Genomic DNA, 21,805 nt, shown 5'->3' on the forward strand with positions numbered 1-21,805 from the left:
ATACATGAAATATTTTTTTATTTAAGAGCCATCTTCTCCCAACTTTCCCTTCTGCAGTCTGTACAGGTATCCTTAAGACTCCCATCAGTATCTTATTGCCAACAAGATGCCAGAACCCTTTTTCTCTGAACTACAACTTGCATGTTCTGTTCCAGGAAGAATTATTTTACAGTAACGATGGTGAGACACTGAAACAGGTGGCCCAGAGAAGCTGTGGATGCCTCACCCCTGGAAGTGTTCAAGGCCAGGTTTAATGGGGCTTTGAGCAGCCTGGTCTAGTGAAAGATGTCCCTGTCCATAGAAGGGGGTTGGATTAGATGAGCTTTGAAGGTCCCTGTCAACCCAAACCATTCTGTGATGCTGTGATTTTGTCAGGATGCAGGAAGGGAGGCCGAAAGATGGCAGAAAGGCCATCTGTCGTGATTCAACTATTGTATTTAAGGTGTTTTAACAAGTGGGAAGTATTATGTCTATCTATATATTTGTATAATATTTGTCACATATTCCACATTTCTACTTCCTACTTACTGTCTTTTGATTCTGAGACTTACAAACTTTAGTGCCAAAGTGGTACACCAGGATGAGGGCTGTGCAGCATGCCAGCTTTTGCAACTTCTTCCACAATGCTGATAAATCTGCCCCTTCAAGGGGGATTTATTTTAAGTTTTCCATTCCTCCATTTCTCTCTCTTTCAGGCTAAAAAGAAAGACTGAACTTATTTTAGGGAGCTAATTAAGAGAGACTGATTCATCTGATGAAACTCTGGGTTTGCTAAGCTCCAGAGAAGGCTCCAAGAGTAGCACCTCTTTGTTGTAGACCCTGATCTAAAGGTCTGACACTGCATCTTCTAAATCACTTAGCAGCATTTTGCATGTCTAGCTCTATAATAACAGTAATGGTGGAGAAAGATAGTCTTACTTTGCCCCCATCCTGGCTTTCAGCCAAAGCTATGTAAAATCGTATTCCATTAGAAGCAATACATACGTGATAGCTTGTTTCTTGTGATTAGGAATCAAGCAAATGATATCGGTTGTTTCCCTTGATAAATTCTGGGGAGGTGCACACTATTGAATTTGTTCATAATTAACAACAAAAAAGGAGCAATAAAAAGATAATCTGTAAAAGAAACACCATTCCGAACCTCAGCCTCTCTGCAAAAGTTTCTAAGATATTCTAAAGTTTATGCTGTTAAGTTTTGTATGTTAAGTGGGTATGTAAACAAAAAGGACTGGAAACAGTCAACTCAAGCATCTCCAGGTTTATTTCCTGTAAGTACACTTGAGTGAGAAAAAAAGACGACAAATAAAGCACTTGATATTAATAATAAATGGAGAAAGTCTCCCAATTTGCTGTTTGGACCAGTCAAAGTCTGTAAGATTATCATCATATTAATAACAAACAAAGCACATGAAAACATATCTTGACTGCTAGTTAAAAGACTAGTTCAGTAAAACAAGCCTCTGTTTATCACACTTTTTACTCATAACATCTTGGAGATGGTGAGCTCCAACTTGAGTTTTGTCCTGTAGATCTGTACAAGAAAACATCTACACCCCTTTGTTGATTTTGTACAATTTCATACCTGTATCACCAATTTGGTATTTGTGGAATGATGCCGAAACAGTCTTTACAATGCAACTTTTAAATGAAAAAGTGTCATTTCAGATCCTTTCACAGAAATTTACCTACAAGAGATATGACAATAAACTGCATAGTCAGATCATTTACAGTAGCACAGAAGCATTACCTGACAACATGTACTATTCTGAAAGTAAAAAAGCATTTTCTTTTCGGTCCTGCCAGTCCTCTTTTGCTTAGCAAATACATAGCTGAATGACAGAAACAAGCACTTTTCACAATAAGTGAAAACAGATGCATTACTTAAGAAAGGAATGCAGCTCTTGATTCAGAGTCGGAATCATCTCTTGCGTACTTCAAAATCCAACATTCTACAATATATTTGTCCTTGTCCATTGTGTGCAGATGTTTTGGATGACAGAATAGCTTTTCGCATTTCAGATACGAAGTTCAGTACAAGTATGACAATAATTATAACCTTTCATTGGTAATCACTCATCAAAAATTATATGCATTCATTCCTGTACATCTTAAAACATCTGAATTTGTTGTGCTTCAGGAAGCACATTTCAACATGACAAAGGGGTTTTAGCTTCCAGGATAACATGACACGTTAAAACGAATCTCAGTTCAGAGTATCCAAAGATATTGCATCTCTAGCAGCAAAGTGTCCTCCTCCCAGTCTGCTGGGATGGTTCAGGATGAAATTCTGGTCTTAGGCTTAAACTTTTATTTTCTAGTCTTTCAATCTGCTAAAAAACTACAAATAAATTGCTATAATTAATTTGATCATACATTGCTTTTAACTGCTTATAACAAGAAAGACTAAGAAAATATCACCCGTTTCTTTTTCACTGTTGCTTTGGACAGTCGTATCTCCTGAGTCATAGGATCCTGGTTTATGTACCAAGACGTAAATTCAAGTTAGCATTCAGTTATTTCGATGGCATAAAACCTGTAAAAATGCAGCTGCTTGAGTAGGAGCGCTGTGATCCAAATGGTAAAACTGCCATTAATTCAGATGGAGATTCATTTAATTGTGGAATTCAAGGCAATTCTGTCTTCTAGGAATATTTGAAAGCCCAATGTTGTTTTTATATAAAAAAATGCTAAAGTATAATAGTCAACTTACAAGACTGGAAACTTTAAATGTATATACGTATCTCAGCTGTATACCAGTCTGCTATCCTCTCAAATTAATTGAAAAATCTCATTACTGGGAGGTTTGTTCTCCCTGCCCACACACACATTTAAAAATCTCACACTTCAATATACAAATTGATCCCAAGGTAGGGAAATCAAAGAAGAAAGTTCATTTCAGGTATATTGCTGCAGAGTTGATCTGGGGTTTTGGTCTTTGCTCTACAGCATCGTTTACTGGCTTACTGCTAAACACTGGATTAGGTGGAAGAGTTCTGGTGTATCATCTGAACGCTTAAACGTAATCAGCTTTTGAAAAGACACTCTTCAGTTTTATGTATGGTATGAACAGTGGTGGCATAATGCATTAATGCAGTTCAGACCAAAAAAAATGTGTTTTCATGAAGCAGCAACCAATTTAAATTGTAGGACAAAGTCTTCTGCTCTCTGTGCAGGGGGAGATCAGAAAAGAACCTGGACCTACGTAACTCATTTTCTTCCCATTGTGTTTGTCCACTGAGCAGCTGAAGCACACACTTCCCATGCTGTTCCATTCATGCAGCCCAGCGTCCATTCAGAAACAGAACGTTTCCTTTAGTTGACGGATTAAAGGCAGGAGGGGGAGGGAGGAGTGTAAAAACGTTCGGGGATGTGCAGTACTTCAGGAACAACGTTTAAAGGTTAACTCACAATAAGTGTTTGTAATGTATTTTCTTTTACACAGCTTCAAAACAAAATAGGTGCTGCCTCTTAAATGAGCAAAAATAACTTCTTAAAAAAGTAAGACTGAATGCAGTTTTTTGTGCAATTGCTGAAAAATTAATGACAGGCTATTTTTAAGAATCAATCTTCTATCACACTGTCAATACCATATAAAAACTGAGTAAACAATTTTTTTTCCATGCCTTGACTAATCTAGTATTTCATTTTGGTAAGGTGAAATATGAACCTAGAATCAGTAACCTTAAAAAAACAGCAAGTAAACTCTTTAAGCAACTTTAAAGGTTATTGTTTGCTTTTCATCTTCACTTGCAGACCAGGTGTCTCTAGGAAAGCAAATCTGAGGAAAAGCTACTTCTGTTGGAGTCCCTTTGTGAACAAAACAGATGACATAAAGAGCAGGTGTTAAAATAGTGAAAAAGGCAAACAGCAGTTATTTTACAGGATGTTTAGCTGTGGAACAGCTAGAAAAAGTCAGGGTATTATAAAAGCATCTTATTTGGAAAGCTTTGCTCAAATAGAAGACACATTTCTCTGTCTCGTAAAACAGAAAATCTGCCTTTTGATCCCCCAAAGAATGGGTTAGATGCACTCATCCCATTCCTCTTGTAACTGGTTTCCCAGGGACTGACAGGAGGAAGCATAGTTTTTACTAAATAAGGATGCTGGAATTTGCTTAGTGGTTTCTGTTTACCTGATGCCACTTATGATACTGTGTTTGCCTACTTAAGTGGCATTTAGCGCTGGAGTCTTGTGGGTGATTTTACTATTTATGTTAGGAAATTGCCTAGCAGCTGGGTAGATTAGGCTGTATTACTTTGTGTGTTTTTCATCCTGCATTGCACATCTGTTAATGTTGGTCTTAACATCACAATAGTGAGCATTGTAAATTAATAAGTAGAAAGGTAAGTAAGTGGACAGAGTATGTTTGCCTGTGAGATTAAAAAAAACAAACAAACAAAAGCTACTGAACTGACATTATTTGGTTATCTTAGTTAAGAATCCTAAACCCAAAAAGACAGATTTACAGGCCCACACTGCAGCCCTTAAGTGCATGCATTTTGGATTTAAGCTTCAAGGTTCGTTTTCCTGTAGATGAAAACCCAGTGCTGTCTGCTTTCACGTGTGCCTTCTGTTCCTCACACACAAATTGACGAGCAGGTTCCCTTGATTATATCATGCTAGTTCTGTAACTTTGTAACTGATGACTGAACCCTAATACAAAATTATGTTATAGTCATGTAAGAAGTGGCTACTCGTCATCAAGAATTGTGAATTCTCGGTATTCGCAACGAGTATTTCTTTCTTTAAAAAAAACTCTTATGACATCACTTGAGCACCTATCTGGAGACACCATGTCAACTGCTCAGTTAAGTCCTCAAAATATTTATTGCTTAGAAGATAGGCATCTTGGTATGAGATGTAAACACTCATAAATCTACTATGCAATTAAACTATCACACTTTTTCAGGTACCAGTGAAGTAAAGGTTTATTAAATCAAAACCTATTGACCTGTATAGCATTTAGAATCAAGAAAGTTTCTTTAAAAATGTGGAGCAGTGATCAAGTTTATTCTGCAGTAATATTAAGAACCTATACAGTACACACTTTTTTCTGTTGTTTCAGGTATAATTTTACAAATGTTGCCATTTTGACAATAAACATGTCATTTTCCCTTAGTTACAATGGAGTTGCATTAAAGGAAGCTATGTGACATCTGCAACACCTTTTCCAGAATATTTTTCCCTTGATTATTGTATATTTGAGTGGAAATGTTACAGGATGCAAAGGATATCCGCTAATGAACTTTCTTGAAATTCTATCACTTCAGTAGGCTAATTTTCCTGCAAGTCAGACTTGCAGCCCTTTCTTGGGATTGCAGTTCTTTATCAGTGGGTCTTAATATGTTAATTTCTGCATGCACGTTTTGAAATCTTATTTCAAATAACATTTTTCAAACATGCCTTGGATAAAGATACATTCTGTATTCTTTAGATAGAGATACATAGCCCTTGTCAGTTAATTATAAACCAGTAGCTGGTTCTTTCGTGTCAGAAATTTCAGAAACATGCCTCGGATAAAGATACATTCTGTATTCTTTCATAGAGATACATAGCCCTTGTCAGTTAATTATAAACCAGTAGCTGGTTCTTTCGTGTCAGAAATTTCAGACATGCTCGCAGTTGGCCTGCGTATGCAATTACTGTTTGTCCAAGCAACTCACATGTAATGACAAACTGTAAAGCACCAGCTCTGCACAACAGTGCAGTTCTCTGTTCCTTTCTAGTCCGTAAAGTTATGTTCTCAGACTTCAAAACAACTTTCAGATTGAAAGATATTTCAAAAATTTAGTTTAAATTTTGTTAATTTAGAAACTGCCTGAAGAAAACAGTGCAATGAAATAGATGACAAGATAGTGCAAACGAGATTTTTAGAATTGAAATTATCCTACCTTCATTAGCCACTGAGTGTTGTTTTCCATGATGTTTTCAAGTAGTTGCAGTCTTTGAACCGAATCATCATAATCTAAAGGCGCATCCCTTTGCACTGCGTTGGGCACGTAGGAGGTGGACGATGGGCAGTTGTCTGTCTCGGGCAGAAGGAAGGTGTAGCTGCATGGCCCGTGCTGAACCTGGTACTGCTTCTTCCCTATCGCCTCCATGCTCTTACTAAAGGAGTTGTATCCTGAAGCTAAGAAAATACTGCAGCCCAAAAAGTAGTAACCAGTCAGCTGCATCTTAATTCCTGCGCTGACCCAGCAGCCCCGGGGTGCCGTGGTGCGCTGGCGAGAGCCCAGACCTAGCTAACCTGCGCCGGAGCCCAGCGCCCTGCTGCCATGTGCCGCCGGCCGAGGGCTGGGCTGTGCAGGGACCGTCCTGTCCCCAGGCTGCAGACCGGCCCGCTCCTCCTCCGCCGCCGTGCCCGAGCTGTCACAGGCCCTTGCAGCTGCGGGATGCGGCCCCCGAGCCCTTGAGGCTTCTTCTCCTCCTTCTTCTTCTTCTTCTTCTTCCTCCTCCTCCTCGCCCGTGGCGAGATTTTTGGGCGCCGGTACCCAAATCAATCACTTCCCTCCCCTTATATGATAAGTTGATGCGAGCAGGCAGACATGTGGAGTGGAGCTGCTCCTCCCTCCCGGCTCGGCCAGTGCCTTCCTGCAGGGGGGCGGGAACGGAGGGGGTCACTTGCAAAGCGAGCTGCAGGGAGAGCGCCCGTCCGGGCGCGGAGCGGCGCGGAGGAAACCCCGAGGAGGAGCTGGCGGCACTGGGACCCCTGCGGATTCCTGCAGCGCAGCTCTCATTAAGAAGTTCCTAGACAGAGCAATCAGTGCCGATAGCCTCCAACTATGCTTGTAAATTATTTGTGGCGGTAATCATTTTTAAGCACTGTCCAAAAAAAGAAAAAAGTTCCTGGGCTTGTTTGTTCTTAAAGATTGGGGTTTTTTTAAATGCACTGAACCAAGGTATAATTTTGTTTGTGTTTAATGTATTGTATAATTACGGAGAAAGACGTCGTCCTAAGCATACAAAAGCATTCTTGGGCACATCCTTGCAAAGAGAACAAGAGAGGGGTTTTAATTAGAAGTTTTGAGTTGAACACAGGCTTTGTATTTTACCAAATCTCTGATATGAACACTCATTTTTAGGCATGTCTTTCCAGAGTTAATTGTTTTCAAGCTTTTCTTTTTTTAATGCTTTTTCTGTCTGTATTAAATGGCTAACTTTGGAAGTGCTAACATCAGCAAGAGTTACAGATCACAAGTCAGCTGGGGCTGCAAGAGGGAATAACTGCACAGGCGGTGGCAGTAAGGCATGCCTCAGGAAGGGGCATGGCTGCACAACAGTTACCCCCTCAGCTCTCCCTAGCCCAATTCCATGCCTTTGGAAGTGGGAAATACCCATAAGAGGGGGGGGGGCCGGGAATCTAATAAAGTAAGTATTTGCAAAGTATATGTAAGAGTAAAAAGGAGCTTCCCCTGCTTCTCACTCCCATGTTCTCTGCAATGATCAGTGATCTCGAAAACGTGGAAAATTACTAACCAACTTGCCAAACCCTGGGAAAAAGCTGATTCCAGTGAAATTTTGGAAAAGTTTACTTTTCTGTTTTAGAAAATGTCTTCTTGAAACCAGCATGATAGGATACTGACTTCTGAAGACAAACTGCCTGAGAGTTTTACTAGGTCGGGATCTGGAAGCGATAGCTTTTTTCTTAATTAAAATAAACAAAGGGAATGCCATGCTAATCAAACTAACATGAATTACAGACCAACATTTGTTGTATACAAGGAAAATCCCAACATACCTTGGGATCTGTTAGGACAGTCTTTCTTACACAGCTTGCTGTATTTCATACAGTGTATTAATGTGGCTTTTACTTTTTCAACTGTGGAAATTGTGTTCAGGGGTTGTCAAAAATAGTTGTAGCAGCTCAAAGGCATGCCTTCCAATGTTGGAAGCTGTTTGTGATTCTTTACATAATACATAGTTACCTCTGGAAAAGAAAATCTCTAAAATCAAATTCTGGAGACTTCCAGAAAGGCTCAAATAATATTTGAACTGCTACTGGTGGAACCAATCTGTCAGATTTTCTTCCTGTGGAGGGTTCATCTATCATTGTTCGTCTTTCCAGCTAGACGAAATGAAGGAATATTTTTGAAACTTGGGATACAGTCAAGGTTATTTTCTAGAAAATAATATGTACAAATGTACATATTTGTAGGGTTTGGCGTATAAATTTTGCATTCTCCATCCCTTCAACTTTGTACTGCAATAGCAAAGCAAATTGATGTGACAGCTACCTGCATTGCTAATGAAGTCTCAAAAACTCTCCATAGTGATTTCTGCTTTTCAGTATGTTGAAGTCTTCAAAATAATGCTTAATTCCACATGAATACTAGTCTTTGCGAGGTAGTTGAGAGACCTACTATTATGTAATGAGGACAGCATGTAGGATTAGATTTATAGACTAGACTGTGAGAAGCGTTTCTAGGTATCTACCCAGACATTCAAAATCAGTATTACCTTTTATTTGAATAATTTGTATTAATTTTCTAAGTCCAATGAGAATTTTCTTTTGTGACTTGTACTTGTCAAAATTGGTCCGCTCCCTGCTGTCTTTTCTTCTCACAGCTATCTCAAAGAATATAGGGCCCTCAATAGAGTAGTGCTGAAAATAAGAATGAGCCAGCCCTGAAACCATCTCTCTTCTAAATGACAAGGAACTGGAAGATAATATTATTTTTTCTGATTATATTTTCATGCATTTTTTTTATCCCTTAAACATTAAAGGGAAACTTGAGACTGACGAGTGTAGCCTTTCAAGGGTTTTGGTTTTAATTATTAGACAACTACTCAAGGGACTCTGCATATATAAAAGACAGGATTTAATGAATGCTGATAATTCGTTAGTCAGGATTTCCATGAAAGGCTAGATTAAATCGACAGTTTTTGAATTGCTGTGAAGCTTGCCATGTGTGTGCCATGCTGGTGAGTCAGATGCCCAACGTAATCTGGCAGCTCAGTTTTGCTGGGTTTTTGAGGGGAGACTGGAGTGTCTCTAAAGGTTTGAACTGGAGTCTGTTTTCCTTTAGGGAAGGCCAATGCATGACCCCGGGAGGCCCTTGAGCTGTAATGGGGCCAGGAACAAAACTGAACTTGGAGACTGCCTAACAAGGCTTGCTGTATCTTGGACCTCCACTAGGGAGAACTCTGGTTGTAGGAATACTGGAAAGAGAAACTAGTTCACCTTTTACTGGTTTTTTGGCTGGGTTTGTTTTTCTGTGGGTTTGTTGGGGGTTTTTTGAATGAATGAATGAATGGCCGGTTGCTATGGCAGCTGTCAGCAGTTCAGGGAAAAGGTGTGGAAAGTGTAGGTTTTATTCTGAGAAGTGACAACACAAATGGAGGACCCTTACCAGCACAGCCGGTACCAGCAGTTAGCTCCTCTGCTCTGCTTCTCATCACCATGGTAATGTTTTCCCCAACTTTTCCCTGATAATTCCAGGTTGTAGGGGCAATAACTGGCAAACAACCCCCAAAACACACACACACACACACACACACACACACACACACACACAACTGAGGGAGGATTTTGCCGTTTCCCCATCTGAGTCCAATGGATGCATGTTGCTTTAATGAAGCGCTCTTTCCCACTGCCCAAGAAAGTTAGCGCGCGTTCACCTTGCCAACCAATTAAATATACATCCCTTTAACCCTTCCCTACCAGATAGTGCCGTATTTGGTGCATCTTCTGGAGCATTTGACTGTGATCCTTCACCCTTTCTATCCCTTTGGGAACAGCTTTCCCAGCTGTGGAGGAGGAAGTGGTCTTCTCTGCCTCCCCGGGGAGTCAAAGCCAGTCAGAGTTCAGGGGGAAAGAAAGTAGTAACAGCTAAATTTAGAAAGCTGGTGTGAAAAGTAAGGCAAGTTAAATGCATTTTTGTCCTTGAAAACTGAGAAGGAGGAAGGAAGATGCCTGGATACAGCCTTGTTACTGAGCCTCAGAGGCATGATAACAAGTCTGCTTGCAGGGCAGGGCTTATTCCAGAAAAGCTGAATGACAGGGAAGATCTGTCTCCCATCAGTTATGAGAGGGAACATCTCATTGTTAGACCTGTTGAAGTAGGAAGGAATGTAAATAATTTGGCATAGAATCTTATATATGCCAGTATGAAATTGAGTACAAAGTTGTAAATCAGACCAGTTGCTTCCTCTCAGTGTTTTTTTCATGTTCATTGTTCTCTTCGTCTTTTATTTCTGAGGTAGATACAGAGTGGTACATTTATTCTGCAAACTGAAATATTGCTGCTTAGCCTGTGATTTCCTGCGTGCTTCATAGCTGAGTGTATATAATATTTGACATAAAATAGCAAATAGTGGCTCGGGACCTTTTTAGAAAGAAGATACCCACTCTACAAAACTCACCTTATAAGAAGAGCTGAAATGTATATTTGTCAAAACTAAACATTTAGAACGTTTTGCCAGTTGTGTTGCAGGCAATTTCCTTTCCTGGGAAACAGTAAATTCCCTTACTCAGCCAATCCTGTTTTTATTCCATACAGCATATGACTAAGCGGCTTTGAGGGAGACGCCTGAATACCACTAACATTATCTTTCCAATTATCATTTTACTTAGAGCTGCACAGCTTCTGTTTGACAGGCAAATACAGAGATCTTGTGAGATCTCTGATAGAGAAGGAAGCATAGAAGTTTTTGAGGTAATGTAAGGAAATGTTGACTTGGCTTTAGTCTGCTCTCTGCTGACTTTGCCACCTAAGACTTTCAAGATGTTGCTTTAGTAGATAAGAAAGTTCTCATTTCAGCAGTTGTCTTGTTTTAGCAAGGGAAAATACATAATGAAATATATGCAAAATAAAGGCAGAACAATGTAAACAAGCAGGTTTTGGTGCTGCATTCTTGTAGGGATATTTGATCTACATATATAAATGACAGTGCTGTACTGTAATAATATGGAACTTGAAAATCAAATCTGAGATGAAAAATTATCTGAAACTTGGAATAAATCAGTGAAGTATTTTATACATTCCTGGTATTTGCATTCTTCACATTTTGACACTCAATGTTAGTCTCCACCTTTGATTCCTGGTACTTTTAAATTAGTTTATGGTAGTTCCATTTGCTGGCTTCAAAATATTATCTTTCACTGGGAGTATTTTAGCATGTTTCTCAGGAACGAATGTCAACAAGGACAAGACTCATGAACTCATAACTTGAAAAACAGGGAACAGGATCTTGGACCCTACTAGATTTTTAATCTGCTTAAAATATTATCTGTTTTGAGATCTTATGCTCTCTTTGAAAGAGAGGACTGCCAGATTTTTATGTTTTCTTATAAGCCAAACCAGATTGTTTTATCAAGACCCACAGATCAGTTCATTAGCACTTGTATAATTATTGGTAATAATTTCAATTGCCAATCGTTCCTTCTCTTGCCACCATTTGCCTATTACCCTTTTTATTTGGTCAGAACTTCTCCACTGATCTCTCGTGACTTCTTTAACAAAACCTCAGGATTCCCCTCACTTTCTCAGCTGCTGCTGATTTCCAGTCACTCAGAACATCTGGTGTAACTTCATGTGAATTCGTAGTTGTCTTTATATTTTGTCTCTCATGTTCCCTCATGTCTCTTTTGAGTGCCCTTCCTTTCAAGGGAGGGTATTTACCCAGTAATTCTCATATTGTACTTTTGCTGAAGGGACAAGAGGTCAATAATCTGATCCACTGAAAATTTCAGTTACCACTCTGTCTTGGTGACTCAGTCTGTTTGTTCCCATCTTGCCTTGGAACATCGAATCCATCATTTCAGTACATGGTATTTTTCCTAGATGTCACGCCATGAGTGGAAGCATAATGTGGCCAAAACCAGACTTTGCATCTTCCCTTGGAAATGCTTGCATGCTAGTCCTTTTTTTCTCTTTCACAGTGGATATTGCCACCATTCTTCAATGCATTTAAATCTGTAATCTGCAAGTTATGTTTATATCCCTTCGTTTCTTTGGTATTTTATTCCCTCCCTTTTGATACTATGCTTTCATGAATGTCTCTAAAATTCCTGCGCTGATCCTCATCATCAACACATTTAATTTGAACGTAACATAACATTTGAAATGTGACTTGTTTATGAAGCTTATTACATTAGTCCTGCCTCTTTTAGTGGTAGCTTCTGACAACTGTTAGAGTTCCATGCAAGTAGACTATCTACCTAATTGCTTCTAATTATTTTTCATTTTTGGAAGCTCTAAATTCAGCACCTCTTCTACCAAATGTGTCAGCTTCATTGCTTACTTTGCAGGCACTGACTGGATTGGCTTTCTTGGGCTGTCTTGGTTATACTTAGGATGTCTTTTCTCAGTTAATCTGATATTTAACATGACCATATTTTCCACTTATATACTTATTTTGATATCCCACTTTTATTATATAGTATCTGCTCAAGGCTTTTTGACTGAGATTATATTAACTTTAAAAGAAATTGCATATTTATATATGTACTTACTTACATCTGTATATTTGTATATGCCTAGTACATTGTAGCTGCAACTGTACTACTGTACCTAAACTATAATTGGTCATGTTCATTTAGATTGGGACTTTGTGCAACATCTTGAGCAACTATGATAACATGAATGAATGCTTTTTGAAATTCCTGTCATTATCATTTCCACATTCCAAAACCATGTTAAATGCAAAATGCTTTTTAGGTTTTATTGTTCCATTATTTTTATAGTGATATTTTTTGTCAATCCAAATTTTCAAGGGATATCTAACGTAGAATGCACAAGTATCTATAAAACCATAATCTATACAAATAATGTATGCAGATATCTAAGAAGATTCTCACAATGTATTAATGAAGTTCCCATTTGTAGGATGGATGGTAGTTTCTTTCTCTGTGAGCATTTTTTAATAGTGAATGTTATTTTAATATTTGAAAGATGAATCATCCACATACAGAAGTAGGAAGTGAGTCTCAAGATTATGAAGAATAGTTGCTATGCATCCTTCCCCCTTAACATTTCTATATTGTTTGGCTATAGTGCCCCAACTCATTCTTTTCAGAGTTACATGATGACAGCAAACTTTAGCTGGTGACAAGTGTAATTACATCTTAAACTCCAATAGCACAAGTTCAAAATTAACATGGAAATTACAGCTAATATTAAGGAAATTACAATTCGACTGCTGAATATCTTTGACAGTGTTAAGTGCTGTGCCCCATCTATCTTCCATACTGGGCAAAGCATAATACAGCACTTGTTTAAACAGGTTACCATCAGTTGGAAAATGAATGAAATAACTTGTATGCTAATGTGTAGCAACTAGCTCTAGTAAGGCCTTTTAAACCTGTTTAAAAAAAAATGTTTCCGTAGCACATGCTTATTTATTCTTCATTATTGAATTATATGTGAAAAAAATAACAGCTATTCTTACTCTATAAGCTCATATACTGCTTACATATGTTCTTTGAAAAATGCCCTTTTAATTACAGTTTTGTGCATTTGGATAATTTAATCATAAAATCTTTATGTAAGGTTTTGACTTCTATTGTGTTAAGTGAATGTTGTATTATATTGAAGTGAAAAGGCATCAGACTGTGAAAGCATGCAGAAGGCTTTTGGTAAATGAGAAATCTGCCTTACTGACAGAAAAATGCATATGCTGTTTGTTTAAAGGAATGTATTTTTAAAATGTCTAAGCATTTGACAGTAATCTAGCCTTACAAATAACCTCAGTCCCTGTGATTTAAACCCTTCCTCTTGTAAGCAGTCATTCAGGTTAGCGGAAGGTGCTCTCATCTGGTAATAGCACACTTATTTGATAATAACAGCATGTCATACTTCCAAAGAGCACGTTCAAGTTAAGAATCTGAACTCAAAGATAAACTGATGTCAAAGAGAGAATGAAAAGGAAGTGAGAAACTGTGTAAGAGGAATAAACAAAGCTTTCAGAGAGAGAGAGGACATTTATGGCAACAGTAAGGTACCTAGTTCCTGACATCTGTTTCCCTCAAGAAAAAAATACAGTACATAAGCTAACCTTTTTATGGAGAGTGCAAGAAAAATATTTGCAGCATATTTTCAAATATTCATATTTGTTGAACTGTATTATGGACTTGTAATTTGAAGAAGACAGAGTAACTGCAAACTATTTTTGCATGCCATAAAGATAAATCTTTGCTTTTTTAATACTAACAAACATCGTTCAGTAATAGTTCGCAAAACCAGTGCCCATCCTCTTGCTGATTCTGCCGCAAAAGTCTGAGTATTCTTTTTGTCGTTGGTCTTGCTGGTATACAAGCAAAGGAAGGAACTAAAGTATTTTTGCCCCTGGTTAGTGAGGCATCAGAACTCATAATGGGATGAAAGAAAGATTGCTTGCATACTGATACCAAGATTAGGGCTTCTTTGAGCTTGGACTCACACAAACATCTAGCGAAACTCCTATTGCTGTGTAAATATTAATGTAACTTACTCGCTGGCTGAGTCTATTATTTATCTTTCAAAATAAATCATTTGCTGGAAAGACAATCCTCCATCTCCAGTGGAATGTGTACAGAAATCAAATCTCTTGTGAGATTATTCTCTTATTAAAATGGTATCTTTCTTCCAAACCAATTAGAAAGTCCTCTTACTGGTCTTTCACTTTATCTAAATCCGAATAGTTACGAGACTAGTTTCTCTACACAGAGAAAATGGAAATCTTTGAAAATCTTTTTGTCCCACTATAAATACCTGTATGTGAAATTTGGATATTGTCATTGGTGATGCCTGTATTGTTTGAACATCAATCCCAATCAGGCTAGCCACAGCCAAACTGACATATATTTACAAAGCCTATCAAATAGTTCAATCTTATCTTACTAACTTCAGTTTAAACTTGATTATACAAGGTCTTGCTTGTAGTATTATGTTATTACTTGATTTTTAAGTCATTATCTTCAGTCAAATCTGTGATCAACTTCTATTTTAAATAACTAATGAGGCTTCACCTTTAGTGTTAAATGATATATTATCAGCTGTTACTGCTTCAACTGTAGCCTGTGAGATGTTATTAATAATAATGTCCAGTGAATAGAATTTTTCTCGAACATAACTTTATCTCTAATTCATAAAATTATCAGCTGATGTTATTCTACTAATTTCTGCCTTCCTTTGCATGTTTGCCCACTCAAGTATCATTTTTAAGAACAAAAATGCATACATTAAAGTTAAATATTTACGAGATGATGCCATGACAATTAGAAGAGCATCTCCTAACTCAGACAGCTTAGAATATTTTCCTCTTCTGTTAAAGAAGATTGTATACTTGCATGGCATGTCAAGGTGGCCTTCTTTGATTAAATATAAAGATCAAGTCGCCCAATGCTTCCTTGTAGAGTCAGAGAGATTTCTCTCTCTTGATCAGAAGGGGACTCTTGAGTAACAAGCTCAGATGAAAGTGCCTGACGTTAGGTGAAATGAATGTCATGAAGTTCACTAGACAGTACAAATTCTTATTTTAAAAACCTCATTGCTGTAAACGGCATAGGAAGGCATGGGAAACCACTTTTCTGCAGAAGGTGATGAGAACTGAGGATAAAACCTCCTAATTTCTTGTCTTTTTCTGGAAGTTCTTGTCAGACTTACTGGAAGAAATAAGGGTTATTCCAGACTCCAGATGTGTTTCATTGTCTCAACTTAAAGTGCTGTTGTTAGTATATTATCAGTATTTTTTCATTTTATTGCAATTTTTGGACTATTATATCCAAACTTTATTGTGTTGACTCTCATCTCTTTCAGTAACGGATTCACTTGGATGACGAATTGGTTAAAAAACAGTGCAGCAAGAAATTGGGTCTAAATAGATTAATCACCCTGAAAAGAGAATTCATCTATGCTGTAGGCACATTATTTAGGGTTAAGAGCCCTATATCTTTGGTAAATGTAAATTGAAATATTTAAGCAGTGCCTGTTCTGGGACCCCATCGCAGCCCACGGCAAGGAAGCGCAGGCTAACGATGGCCTGACTTTTCAGGCAGCAGTGAAGTATTCCAGGCAGGACTACAGCAGGCAGGGAAACAGTTAGAAATCATGGCCTAAACTCTGTGTTAATTTCATATCAAGTGTAAAGAAATATTTTCTGAGGCTAAGATCTATGAGGCTGTACAAAAGCCTCTCATGAGAAGTGGTAGAATCCCTGTTGCATGAGTAATTTAATATAGATGGGCAAAACATTGAAATATGTAAAGGAAAATCCTGTACTGGCAGCAGTAAGAATTAAGTGACCTAATAAGCCTTTTCATCTCTTAACTTCTCTCATTAAACCTCATCACTAATGAAAGAAAGAAAAATGTTTATGTTGGGCCTCCATGTGAAAAGAGCTTATAGAAAAAGTATCCATCTTCAGATTATAAAAATATAATTATTTGAAATAATTTTTGCATTTTCTCACAGTTACTAAATTTAAGCTGTCAGCCACAAGCTAATATTAATGCCTATAAACTGCTAAACAATTATTGCAATATTAGCAGCAGCAGTTTTAATATTGGAAATTATGTTTTTGTATTTCATTGCAATAGTGGAACAACTTCATTTTATATTATTAGTTCTACCAGTGACATGCAAAAGATTATAGTTAATCCTATTACTACAAGCATCAGAGTGAGACTGTGCTTCATAGACTATTATTGCCCATGTGCAAACATGCCTGGCTAACTGAGAAGTTTACAGCCAAATTATTCTCAACTATCAATAACTTCATTGCTACTTTTATTTCCAGATTTTTTAAATAATACTGATTTAAACATGTTTACAGTGTATAGTGTAAAAAATGCACTTCGTAGACATCATCAACATAACAACCATAGAGTTTACATCAAAATCAGACTGCTCTTGGTTTTCATTAACTTGAGACAGATTCTTTTCTGATTTTTAAAACCTCTATTTTGGAACATTTATTCTATGTGAAGTGGGCTCCTTCGTATTCATATATTTTACCTCGCTGGTTCTGCAACGGGAGAAAATCTGCACTCACCTACCTCTTACCTAAGCCTGCCAGCCCGCAATTTTACACTGCAGTACACCCAATAAAGAAAAATAACACATACTTTTAGGATAGTGATTTCAATAAACTGATAGCCTGGAGGACTAAGAAAAACGCGATGCTTTAAGAGCAAGCAGTGGGCCTCTCATTTAGAAGGCTTTTCTGTCATCAGTCAGAACCTTTTTCTGACGTGTCTAGCATGCACAATGGTCAGAAGCTGCTGAAGTAAACGAAATGTGGGTCTGTTCTCCATTATTATAATTTGCAGCTACCCTGTGTCTGCTCACAGAGGATGGCCCAAGGCTTTTAAAGCTGTTAATGACATGAACAGTGGCCAAGAACTGTCTTTATTTGAAATACAAGTGTATTTTAAAAGTAAACTGGAACATGTGAATCCTCAACCAGTTGCCATTTGCATTAACATTACACGGTGAGGATTTTTTTCAAAGATACAGATTTCTCACCAAACATTCACAGGAATAGTTAATCAGTTGGAAGTATTTTCAAGAGGTGTCACCACTAGTTGAAATATTGGCTTTCATGGCTGCTCCAAATGAGAATCGGGATTTACAATAAGTGAAACTTGGGTCCCTCCCAGTGGTTTTTCAATGTCTGTAAATTCATTAAATGCCCATTCATCAAATTCCAACTCTTTGGTGGCTCTTCCATGTCAGATTGAGGCATCTGTTTGCAAAAAATGAAGTGACAGATGGTTTAGTAAGTATTACCCTATAGTATAGCTGGGGGAAGTAATTTAAATGAACAGAAATTAAGGTATTCAGGATTAGAAAGATGAGAGAGAAGGTTTCTTAACTTGTCTTTTTTTCTTTTTTTTTTCTATCTAATATTCTTTTATAAAAGTAGAATTGTGAGTCCTAAGTATGAAATGTTGAAATTCAAGACAGTTTGAGACTGTGTAACAGCTTTGTACATGGACATCAAATAGGCTGTGGCTGGTACTGTTTCTGCTGTACAGGCAGGTTTTATCCATGTATGTGCTGTGTCATTTTTCTGGTTTTCCATCTGAAAATCAGCCTGGTTTCTATGAAAATATGTAGAAAGCAATGTTCCATATGCTTTTCATATAATACACAAGATTTGACTGTGTAATACAGGACATCCCCTGTTATGTGGGACATCTGCCAAGCCCAGCAGAAAGAAAAGATAGAGGCAAGAGATCAAAACCAAAGGCATAAATGATTACTAAATCCTTATTCTGTTTTTAATATTTATCTTCTGCTCTGATCTCAGCTGTTACAGTCCAACAGTTCAACAACATCTTTGAGCTGGAATAGTCATATATTCTGTACTTTCTTGTCTATTGAATGCTTTATGGTTTAAAACTTTAAAATGTTTGATGGTCATAAGTGAACGACAGAATTTCAAAGCTAATATGTGATATAGGCTTCAAGTCTTCTAAAAATTCTAGTGTTCTTTTGCATCTTTAGGTATCAATGTATCTCTGATCCATAAACATGGACAAGTATAGCAGCCTTTGAATACTTATGTGCATGAGTACTTTAGGTTATATTTGAAAGCTGAACTGTAGCTATTATAAAGTTTCTCAGCAGTTTTGGGGTGAAAAACAAATGTTACCTTGTTCTGAGGCATAGAAGCCTTGCCAGTGCTTATGTCACTCAGCCATTTTATTTTCTTACAACCTGGATTATGAAATAATTAGATTAAGGGAAAAAAAAGATAGTAAGGAAAATAATTATTTTCCTCACAGTTACAGAAGCATGAAAATGTGACCCTGCAAAAGGGCAATAGAAGGTGGCAAATAAATAAAAAACATAATTTTGGTTTTAGCATGATTTTGGAAGGCAGAATCCTGATTTCTGGGTAGTTCAGTTAGCAGTCCTGAACATGTAAATCCCACTGAAAGTCTCATTGTAACACCTTTTTTTCACATTTCCAAAGTTGGTCATGTAAAAACCAGTAATATTCTACAGATTTGACTTTGCTTTTGAGACTTTCTGCTTGTATCTGTTTATATATCTAATAGTGTTCAGCCCTTCTTTATTGGCATATATGTGTCCTTTATACCTAGTGAGAAGCAAGTCCTCTCAGTACCTTTGATACTGGTAAAAACTTCAAATTATACTGGAATTGGGTGTCCTGCCTACAAGAGCAGAACACAGTCGACACTTGCATGTAGGTTTCACTTACTGTGGTGGCCGCAGGTGGGAATTTTATGACGTGCAAGCTAAGGAATACGGAGTTTTTTCTAAGCACTTCAACTCCCAGTCTCACAGAAGGAATTCTGAGAAATATTTGCCTTCATTTATCATGTTTTCAGTGTTAACTATGTTACTAGAGATGGTGGAAACCACCTACCTGGTGTCTCCCTTTGAATACTAGGTCAAAGATGGTGCTACCAGGCCACTGCGAGGCACATGCTGCTCCTCTGTCTAATATCCTACTGCTGTTAGTTTGTCTGTGTTACGTCTGTGACACTCGGAATAATCCCTATATTCATTTGGTACATTGCTACAGACAAGAAAGAGAGGAACTTTGATATATTCAGGATGAGAATGCAAATTACTATTTTTATTTAATAAAGACAGATTGTTGAGCCTGGCACTAATTTTATCCTTTATTACCAGTGAAGACATGAGAACCCGAAGTACATCCTGCTTCCATACCAGAGAAATTGGCTCAAACTGGAAGGAGGAAGACATAGCGTAGGGTTTTTTGTGAACTGTGTCCTTTAAATATTAGTTTACAAAGGCATTCCTAGTCAAAAAGCCAATTTTATCCAAAAGATGTTTTTTAAGACATACGTCAGATATTCAGACAAAACAGCCAAGACTGAACCATTTCAGAAACCTGTTGGACTTTATGGATGCACCTGATTATTGCTCAGGAGCCCACTCTGGGAAGGATGCCCAACAACCTGTGTGTATTTCATTTATACATTATGGACTTGGAGATCTCACTAACAGTATCCCAATGCCTTCCTACGCTTTGGTCACAAAAACTTTTCATCGGTTACTTTGCTTGTAATTTTAATACATGCCACCAGTACCCTCTCTGCATTCGACTGGTTTGGACTAACATGGAAATGAAAAATGAGTGAATGTAATTTTTTTGCTAAACAAAGGCGCTAAGTGTTGACAGGATGGCTGATTCCAGCCCAGAATTTTCTCTGCATATAAACATAGAATACATTTCATAAACCAAAACTGCAGTTTTTGTTTGTTTGCTTTTGGGGTTTGTTCCAAGTTTCTTGAGAGGAGATGATCCTTAAATGAGAAGAAACACTAGGATGTGTTTCCATAAACTTACATGGGAAATACTGTGGTAACAAGGCACCTGAAGAGCAAGCAAAACCTGGAGTGAGGAAACTGAAATTAATGTACAGATATTAAAAAGAACAGATTTGGGCCCAGTTTTCTTTGCAGCCAATATTCTAATTGCTAGGAAGAAATAGAGAAAAATTCTTCTGTTGATAAAGTTTTGGTAGATTTCTGGCTTGCTGTAATTGTACCACATTCTACTTTCAGACTCTTGTCTGAACTGTAACCTCACACTTCTAGAAAATCAACATTTGGGGAAGCTGTGTTATCATATAAAAACATAATCAAAGTTTTATGTTGGTCTTTTTTCCACGGTAGCAAAAGTCTGATTAAGATTAGGTGCCTTTGTCTATTTTTTTCTCTGCTGATGATGTTACACTGTGATTGTGTCTGCCTGTATGATTCATTACAAGCTTGCTGGCAGATGGTCACGTACACTTTGCAAGAGTGCTTGATGCTAATAATAATCAGCTTTTAGCTTTTAGATATTTTTTCCTAGGGTAAGTAATGTACGTTATCCTAATGCCTAGAAAATCATGGTTGTTCTCAGTCTCTGCCATCTAAATACTTTTATCCATAAAAAACAGAGTCTCTGTACATGCTCAACATTTCATGAGTGAAAGTTAAATTGCATATATGTATGGTAGCAACAGAAGAATTAGTGTTCTGACTTTTTTATATGAACAAGGTGGAAGAATAAGTGTTTCATGAGACCTGTATGTCCTAGAAAGCCTCCTGGCTCCTGCATTTGAATTACTTTTTGTTGGTTAAGCCATTGGAGCCCCGCAGGAGTTATATAGTTAAGCTTCAGAAATCCTGCTTTGTCTTACTTGATCCTCAGACTTGTTTTGGTAGAAGGAAATTGTTTATATGTGTTTTACTGCATAACAGTAAATCAAGCTTATATGCAGTGGAAACATATTCCGTTTATTTAAATAGTGAAATTGTAAAGAACTACTTCTATGTAGTGCAGTAAAATGTGTATATCAAGTAATGTTGTTTTATCAGAGGCAAAATGTGTTGAATTACACGCTGTTCTCATTATAATGTGACACAGACATACTTCTTCATTTTTTTAATACCAAGACTAACATGCGTTTAACAAGAGTTCTAGATGAAATAGCTAAAGAAGCCACAATACGGTGTAATTTCACAGGGACTGTTTCTAGCTATCTTTATGTTGGAAAAGGAAAATTTCTAGCCTAGCGGTTTTAGTGAAGATAGCTGTTGAGATGCTCTTGTTGGCTCTTGTTTATCATAATTGTAGTACACTATATCCAGGCAATAAAATTAGTTATAAATCTGACTCCCTCAAAACACAGTGTCATGCAATGGTTCCAGCAAAAGTGAATCTTAGTAATTTAATTTAAGTTCCCTTATTTTTAACAAATTCCTTGCTCTGTTTCTTCATTTGCAAGGAAAAGGATGTATTACAACTCTGCTTATGTTCTTGCAAGAGCATATGACACTGAAGTACATGACAAAATCTCTACAGTGTAGGATCATGGCCTACAGACCTGATATGA

General features: G+C 37.5%; 2 protein-coding genes across 3 annotated transcripts in view; one reads left to right on the plus strand and one right to left on the minus strand.

Annotated features, from left to right (window-relative positions):
* The window catches only part of ANGPT2 (angiopoietin 2), a 42,150-nt gene extending 35,974 nt beyond the window's left edge, over positions 1-6,176 (minus strand). For both annotated transcript variants that reach the window (XM_010185923.1, XM_010185931.1), the window contains exon 1: positions 5,892-6,176. In XM_010185923.1, the coding sequence (XP_010184225.1) occupies positions 5,892-6,176 (285 nt within the window). The remainder of the gene's footprint in view (positions 1-5,891) is intronic.
* The window catches only part of MCPH1 (microcephalin 1), a 90,135-nt gene that overhangs the window by 48,165 nt on the left and 20,165 nt on the right, over positions 1-21,805 (plus strand). The gene's annotated exons all lie outside the window — the stretch shown is intronic.

The sequence above is a fragment of the Mesitornis unicolor genome, unplaced genomic scaffold, assembly GCF_000695765.1.
Source record: "Mesitornis unicolor isolate BGI_N332 unplaced genomic scaffold, ASM69576v1 scaffold12470, whole genome shotgun sequence".
Lineage (NCBI taxonomy): Eukaryota > Metazoa > Chordata > Aves > Mesitornithiformes > Mesitornithidae > Mesitornis > Mesitornis unicolor.